Source organism: Opisthorchis viverrini (assembly GCF_000715545.1).
Source record: "Opisthorchis viverrini unplaced genomic scaffold opera_v5_119, whole genome shotgun sequence".
In the NCBI taxonomy this organism is placed as follows: domain Eukaryota; kingdom Metazoa; phylum Platyhelminthes; class Trematoda; order Opisthorchiida; family Opisthorchiidae; genus Opisthorchis; species Opisthorchis viverrini.
In genome coordinates this window covers 862966-871301 of record NW_008751775.1, presented here as the reverse complement: position 1 = coordinate 871301, position 8336 = coordinate 862966, and the positions used below count along the sequence as shown (strand labels likewise).

The following is an 8336-nucleotide window of genomic DNA, read 5'->3' as shown; positions in this document are numbered from 1 at the left end:
GGGTTGATCTTGTGCAAGGTTTGACAAACCTCCTCCACCGCAAAGACCAACTCCGTTAGAGGCTGTTGGTAGTTCCGATTTGACAAGAGTGGATGCGATGAGGACGCTGGGACTGAGTATAGACAGGCATTGTGTCCTCTGTAAACCTCGTACACCACTGTTGGGTCACTTGTCGTTCTCCGTTTTCTGTCCCTCAAGGAGAACGCAGATGGCTTGTTTTTGCGGCGATGTTCCATGTATTTGAACAATACGTTTTTTGTTTTTTTCGAGTGACGTCCAGGATGGTGGCTTGTTTTCGTATGTTGCATTCGCGGATTTCTGATTAACAGCGTTTCCGCATTTTACGAAATGCCAGCTCATCTTCTGTATCCTTTGTAGTCAACTTTTTGAAGAAAGGTCGGGATCTTTTTTCCAGAAGTCGCCGAATCCTTTTTGGCAGGCTGCAGTTCGTCCGAGTGCAGGCTGGTTTTTTAGACGAACGACGCGCCAGCTTCGTGAACCTTCTGGACAATGGTCCCATATGGTTCTTCCACTAGAGCTGCTCCCAGTGTGACTTGTTCAAGAAAGATGCGTATTCCTGGTAAATCTGCACGGCAGAAGTCTCGAAACCACGTTTGAGGTTTGGGGTTTCTGGCCCAATAGCAGATGAAATCAAAGGTTAGCACACAGTGCTTGCTATGTCACAGTGGAGCGTTAATTATTACCTGATGATGATGATGGTGATGACCAAATCCATGAGGGGTGGTATTTGGCCTGCGCGGTATCTGGTGGGTGCAACGACATGTTGAGTCCAAGCGCTCTGTTGAACGACTTCAATCGGCGCAGCTGCAAAACGTCCGCCAGATCCTCCGCGTTGAAGTTCCATCCAAGAGGACTTTGGGGCGTTGAAGTCACCTACCAGCAGGAGATGAGTGGAGTGGTAGTTAGAGGAGAGTTGCTCGAGTGTTTGTATGAGGAACTGGTCATCTTCAGGGGGACTCGACGGGGGTTCGGTAGACCACACCGAGAAGGAGAGAACCGGACCCGCGCAGCGGGATTTGGACCCACAGTGCATCGCAAAAGGGTGCAGGGTTGGTGTCAGAGGGGACAATCGCGATTGGTAGAGCCGCGTGTAATTACGGAGAAACCCCACCTGCGCGCACTCGTTTTGATTCGGCCCGAAAAATAGTAACCGTCTATCGAGATCTCCGCGTCGGAGACATCTGGTGTGAGCCAAGTCTCTGTGAGTGCGATTGTGGACGGTTGTTCAAGGCGAGCTGACTGTTTAACATCGCCGAGTTTGTTGAAAAGCCTGAGGCAGTCTGTGGACAAGCATTTCAACATAGTCTCTTCTGCTTCCGAGGGTGAGGAGCCGAAAGTTTAGTGACCAGGGTGGTTACGGGACTTAATGGTTGTGCGCCTGGTTTGAGTCCTAGGCTCCGAAATGGCCTTTGGGGCGATGTCGTCTGCTTCCTGTCTCCGTAAGCTCTGGAGGTGCTTATCGCTTGCGAGGTTTTTTTCCGCGGGATCCCGGTTTGCTTGGGCCTTTTGGCTTTGGAGGACGGAGTTTTTTCCTTCGTGGGCGAAACTTTCGACCGATGCTGTTTGTAGATCTTTCGGTACCCCCTTTTTGGCGACTAGATTTCCTGTTGATCAAAGATTTGCGGCAAGCTTTCGCCTTCCTGGATTCTTGGGAGCTTTTGCGCGGTTTGACCGGAAAAGTGTCTCTGTGAGGCCCTGGGCGCTGGGTGGTGGCACCAAGAAGTAATGATTTTGGTGATACCCTCAAGAGGCTGGTTTTCGCGGAGGACTTCACCTTGAAGCCGGCCAGCAAGTTTTTAATCTGGTGAATTTTACGTGGCTTGTTTGGATGCAGTCGCTCTTCTTTCGTTTCTGAGTGGACACCGGATCCGCCGGAAATCGGCGTGGCCAACTGGATGTACGAGGGATTTTCCGGATTGCTGTAGTCACGTTTATAGCTTAGGTTGTCGGGTTCCTGGGCGACGCCTGTGCCTACAAGCAGAGAGGCAGCGTTCGACACACTGGAGCTGAAGATTGGCTTTGCTGCTTGTCCCCGCACATATGAATCAGTCCAGTTCAGAGGCTGTGGCTTTGTTGAGGAGTGCATGTCTGCAGTTGTGTTGTCTGTTACGGAGATAAGTGTTCTTAGCTTCACTTGCTTTGGGCGCTTCTTGCATGTGAGGTTTGCCTCCTCCAGGGCATCACTGCCTTTGGTGGGCAAGAGGCCTTTGGTGGTCGAATAGAAACTGTTGTCCGAAGACGCAGCTAGCTCCATCGGTCTGCTTTCGGGATCATAACGAGATATGACCACAATAGGCTTGTTCGTGAGTTTGGGGTCGGCTACATTGGTGCCCAGAGGAAGCCTGTTTCGTACATACACCCCTGACCTGCTGTGACCAAGCTTTCGCACGCCTAGAGGACGATCCTCAGATAGGCGCTTGATCATTGGGTTGGCCTTCTGAATGCTGCCAGCCCGCCCCAAGGTCTTCTGTACATTAGATGGGAAAGAATGTGGCAAGAAGTTCAAGAGTTTGCTTGCTTTCCTTTTGGCGTAACTATTCTGCGTGAAGCGATTGGCCGGGCTTGGTGAGGACATTCCTAAGGATTGATTGTGCCAACTTCGCTGGTGTGATTTTTCCGGAGAATGACCCCCAGATTATCAATCTGCCTTCCATTGGGCGCCTGTCCACTAATGACGTTGTGGCGGTCTTTACAGCCGCGTCAGAGAGTTGTATCACTTTCTTCACAGCCAGTGGATCCGGTATGGATGTCGCGAGATACTCGTTCGGCAAAGAAAGTTCCTTATCAAATTTCATCCAAGTCGCCGCATTTTTAGTGTCTGGGTCCCCCAGTGCCTTTGAGGGACGCTCTAATTTCGCGTCGAAAATCCCGATCAAAGCGGAAGACTGACATTGGTCTTTCCGAACCGGCAGTGGGGAATGGGTACCGTTTTGGGGGGCTTTCCTCTTGGCTGCGGTATGCATTGCACCCCTAACGCAGAAGCAGCTGGCGCAGACCGACGGGCAGGAGAGTTAGCTAGTCGGTTTACCTGGTCATCCTGTGAACCCGCGCATTTGAAGTGCCACCAGGCCTTGCAGGTGTGGCATTGATTACCACGTTTGACGTTCGACGGGCAGCCATTTCGCCCACATCTGTTGTGGTCTATCAATGGCTGCACAGGGCAATCGGTATCAATTGATGTCATGTTTAGGACCAGACGTAAAATAGGAAGTGTTCGCAAAATATCAAGCGTCATATCTCTAATGTTTTGTTAGAGTAATAAAATTCAACAATCACCCATGTGCACTCTGTGGATAGAGTGAACAACGAAAAAATTCTTTCAAAATTTTGCACGAGGGAAAAACGGATTTGATTTCGAAAGCACCGCTTAAAAACACAGATGGTTGTCTGCGGAGAGAGTTTTGAGCCTCTGTGTGCTCTGTGACCGGCCGACAACCACCAATGACCACTGGTGTGTAACGGATAGCATATCATGTCACATTGGCCGTTGTTCTGATGAACATTGCATGCTGTGTTCTGACCCTCTTCATGCCTGCCCAAATGTGAGTCCAGAAAACGCAAAAGGTGCTTGAAAACTCGACCGCAAAGAGGGCGGCCTATGATGCTGACTTGACCGAAGCACAGAATTCCACCACTATATGTCCCGGAGGTGTGCTTTTGTCCGTATTTTCAGGTCCAAGGAGGAACTACCCGACAGCCGTGAGTAATTGTCTGACTACTTTGAGTAACGCTGCAGCGTGCCAGCTAGATGAGAGAGCCGGAGATCATTTCCTGTGACCCATCAGCTACAAAAGGTTCGTCTGGTAATGAGAACTCATGTGTTTCATGTAAGTCCTGTATTTCTTGAGGGACGCGGTAAGTAGGCATGCGAAATAGCCGCCGAAGATGGTGTTGGGTAAATGTTGTGATCGCTGAGGTGCTCCCATTTTATTGTAGGCATTCCTCTCGGTTTGTCGGTTGCCTGCCTCACGGTATTATCGGTTACCCAAATCATTTCTCCCTCATTTCATGACGTCAAAACCCCAATGAACGTTCCGCACGAAGAAGGTTATGCGCTTCTAGGTGGGACATATGCACTCATCAAAGCGGTCAATACAACTCAGCACTGTATGTGGCCCATTGTGGACCCCTTCGTCGGTAGAGAGGGATGGATCGACGTAGGTTCCATGTGCCTAGTTGATTAGGCATTGTGTACCCTGGGTGCATGTTAGTCGTGCGCGTCAGGTGTATTTGTTAATCGAGTGACAAGCATAGCTGACGCACCATGACGTCGATTGACGCCAGAGTTCTCCATTTCAAAGGGCTAAGAGTAACAGGCTTTCTGATACAGTCCCTGGAAGTTGCAGGGTAGTCCACGGCTTAAGACATAAGTAGTTAGCTGTTCATCAAATTTCACACTAAACCAAGAAGTCCGTTAATTGATGAAAGTTGCCTGAGAAGACCGCGGTTGCTTTCACAATGGAGCAGTGGGAACATAGCTGACGAGCAAAACCAATATGCAGATAGGGGTTCGCGGTGCACTTCATGCTGTCTGCGTTACTCCTAGAAGGAAATGAAACGAACCTAGCTAACCTACGCGGCTAACACCGAAATGGAAAATTTAATAGTGCCACTTGGACGAGATAGAAAGTTGACTTTTATTGACCATTTCATATAGTTTGGCAAGAGAGCAACTTTCTTGTTGTGTATTTTTCACGAACTATTGGCTTTCCACAATGCAGCCCTTCAGCCTGCCGCTTCCACTTCATATCTCGGCTGCACCATTCGCAAAACGCGCTGTCCCACTCAAAGCCTGAGGACTAGGAAGGGCTATAGCATTAAAAAACTCTACACTTGTGTTTTGTATATATGTGCCCAAAACAGTTCAAGTTTTCTCAGTGTTCTCCAGGATACCAATTATCATCTGATCGGTTCGGTAAGATAATGACACGCGTAGTACAAAAGGGAAAACACTTGACAGGAAAAGTCCATAAGTACAAAAATACGATGGAAATATAGGTGTATATAAATAAATTCTCTTATAGGGTGTTGGATTTAGCTGAAACACCTCGAAGGTTAAAAAGATATACCGTTGTTTCGAGCACTTTGTAAATCTTGGATTGCTTGTGTTAGAAAAATTGCAAAAAAGCATAAGAAACCTCTCTCGAAAGGAAAGAAAGATTAATGCTGATAAAGGATTTCATAGCGGGACGCGTGGTTTTGGACTGTATGCTTGCCCAATAAAAAGTTACTTAGTATTCTGTCGAAGCTGTGGATCTCACTTCACGGTGACTGATACCAGATTCATGGAAGGTTAAAAAACTGCACGGTTACAAAACACCCTTTGAACAGAGCGGTAATATTCATACTAAGCATGCTAACTTTAGTAAACAGGTGCGCGTTGAATAAAAGTATCTGCCTTGATTTTGCTTATTATGGTGTACTATTTTGATCCTCAACAAGTCTACCTTTTTTGCTAACTTTTTGTGCAGCCATATCGTACCTCTTTGGTCTGAAAGTGAGAGGTATTTACGGGCCTCCTAGGCCTTTATAGTGTGGTGTTTTGCGCTTTCCTTTTGCTTCCATTATAGCATTACGTGTTTCGTTAATTGCATAAATATTTGAATACGAAAACTATAAAAACGCGCTCTTCTACACAATACAAACATAGTCACGTGCTTCGACTATGTTTTCTGATTTCACTCACACTTGCGGCGGTCATTCACATGTTTTATGTACTCACTATGGTATCAAAACCCTCCTGACTATCTTCGGATTTTCTTATATATGAGAATCGTTTGGAAGAAGAACTTCGCTAACCTAAGCCAACTTCAAACTATTTTGGAGAGAAAAATTCTTAATTAGCCCGTCCCTCTCCTTATTATTGTATACTTAATGTTGCATTATTATTTTAATTTCTTTGTTGCACACTCCCAGAAATGTATCTTTTAAGGTAGCCAGATTATTACAACACAAGTTTTTCGTCGGAATAATGATGACTTTACCGCGGCAGCATTGGTCTTTGTGTCCTTGTTGTTGACTCCCTAATGCTATGCTCCATCTCCTTTGTGTATTCTCATTTGAAATTTACCTATACGCTATGGTTTATCCTCAACTTGAGGGACAAGATGAGCTTCCCTTTGCCCTTATTCATCGCTCTCCGTCGTTGCCTCTCAAAGATGGTTATCTTACCTCCTCCACCCACAACCAGACCTGAACCACTGATACTTCTCAAGATTGGAGCGATTCAACAAGCAATCGGGACCTTCAATCAGCTCCAATCTTCGAGTACTTCATTGCCCTATTAAATAAAATCTCACTGTATAGATGGTACAAGCATTTCTCCACCCTCATTAGATTTTAGGGCGGCAAGCACCAACCATTTTTGGGCGCCGACTTTCTCAGAAAACGTGTTAGATATACCTTCATGATTGAGCAAGCGTCATTCTCTCTGTGTGCCGATAATATTCGTTCCGCGCGACTACTGTTAAGAGCTTACCATACCGCACTTTTTACTTCATCAATTTGGGGAACTATCTGGGATAGGTGAACTCTCCCGTCCTTCAAACAACCTGGAGTACGAAAGACAGTTACGTAGCTCCGGGGCATGGAAAAGCCTCAACCCAATCTACACCTAAGTTGCTGAAATATGGAGGCTTCCTGGTGCGCTTGGAGTCTACTGAACGAAAGACGAAAGTGGTGAGTCAACTTCTCCGGGAAAAATTTTGACAGGGACGTTGAAGTCGGCCCAACAATCCTTTAGGAAACTGTTCTCAGATTGAAGTGTTACAACAGACAAAAAGGGGCGGCTATTATTCTGCAAAGATAGGACTTTCAAGAATTAATTTTTGGCCCCTCTGATCCCCAAGAAAAACAGAAAGCCCCTCACTATCCTGACTATTTTCGGAGAACTCCCTTGTAGAAGACAGCTTGCCAACAATGTGCTCCCGTTTCTAACCCCATGTGACAGCCAATCCCCATATTTATCCTTCTTGACCAGGTGAACGGAAGCCTTCTTGTTTTACTGACCTATTTTGATAACTCTTACGGACTTTGGTCGGACATTGTGATTTTTGCGGTTGCTCACCTTCGATATCTGTTTGGTTGTGACGATACCGATTTTGAGGCGAAGTGATCTGCGTTTATCCTCAGGCTGGTAATTGTACCGCCTTATTTTGTAACCGTACGGTATCTGCAGAGAAGAATCCGTTGAATATGTATGTTGAATGTGTATATTATTATATTTTCAACAGAACCGTGATTCCAGAATTCGGATTTCTTGGTCGTTTTCCTGGATTGGCACGCGTGACTCAAACTCAGAAAGCAGATAGGCGTAAGAGTACTCAACGGATTCTACGGAGACAGCACTCAACGGAGTACGGATCTAGTACACAACGATCTACGGACGCAGTACTGAACGATCTACAAACTCGGAGAAGACGGAGAAAGCCCCATCAGTGGATCTCTATCTACCGGAGGGATTCGAAACCAGTCGGCCCTTCTGGCAATCCTTTAGCTATTGGTTCATCTCCTGGCTCTGACTAATCTAAGCATAAAAAATTAAAGTTAGCTGCGTTATTGCGAGCGCAGATTAAGGCAGAGGAATTGGAGAAAGTATTGCAGCTTACGCAGGCGCGTAATGAGGTGCGTTTAGCGGGGTTAGAGCTGGATTCGGATGGTGATTCCGTCGTTGACGTGCAGGTTGGCCCGCAGGGTAAGGTAAAGGATTACCCAGCTGGGATTGTAAGTAGTACACCCATATGTGAAGCATATATGTGAGGCACCAGCGGTCCAACCGACTTCTTGCGTGGTTAAGGCAGACCTACCTAGAGTGGACTTAGAGGCTTTCGATGGCAACCCAAGGTGTCATTGGAAATTTATTCAACAGTTCAAATACTACATAGAGGATAGAATGCAAGATAGTAGACGAAGGATGCTATATCTGATTCATTACTGCAGGGGTCCAGCGAGGGAAACAGTGGCTGAATGCGTAATGTTGCCTTCGGAGATTGCTTATGGTCGAACGAGAGAAATACGTAAGGATCTCTTTGGGAGGGAATATATGGTGGCCAGAGCCATACTGAACAATCTGTTCAAGAAATTGAAACCGGTGCATGACCATGCAGATTCACTATCTCGCTTATCGATAAATCTTTAAAACTGTCACGTTTCTCTAAGACAGATGAATCATACAAGCGACATGAATTCCGTCTCGAACATAGAGCGTATTCTCCGTACGTTATCGAAGGAAGCTCGTCGGAACTGGGCAAGGTTGGTTGACTCTATGGACAACCTTGGAAAGCAGATGGGTTTCTCTGACCTGTGCAACTTCGTTG

General features: G+C 46.6%; 1 protein-coding gene across 1 annotated transcript in view; it reads left to right on the top strand.

The window, feature by feature from the left end:
* Positions 1 to 8182: 8182 nt before the first annotated feature.
* The window catches only part of T265_05988 (hypothetical protein), a gene marked incomplete at both ends in the record, with an annotated part of 7998 nt that continues 7844 nt past the window's right edge, over positions 8183 to 8336 (top strand). The window contains one exon of the mRNA XM_009171140.1: positions 8183 to 8332. Coding sequence (XP_009169404.1) covers positions 8183 to 8332 — 150 coding nt within the window. The remainder of the gene's footprint in view (positions 8333 to 8336) is intronic.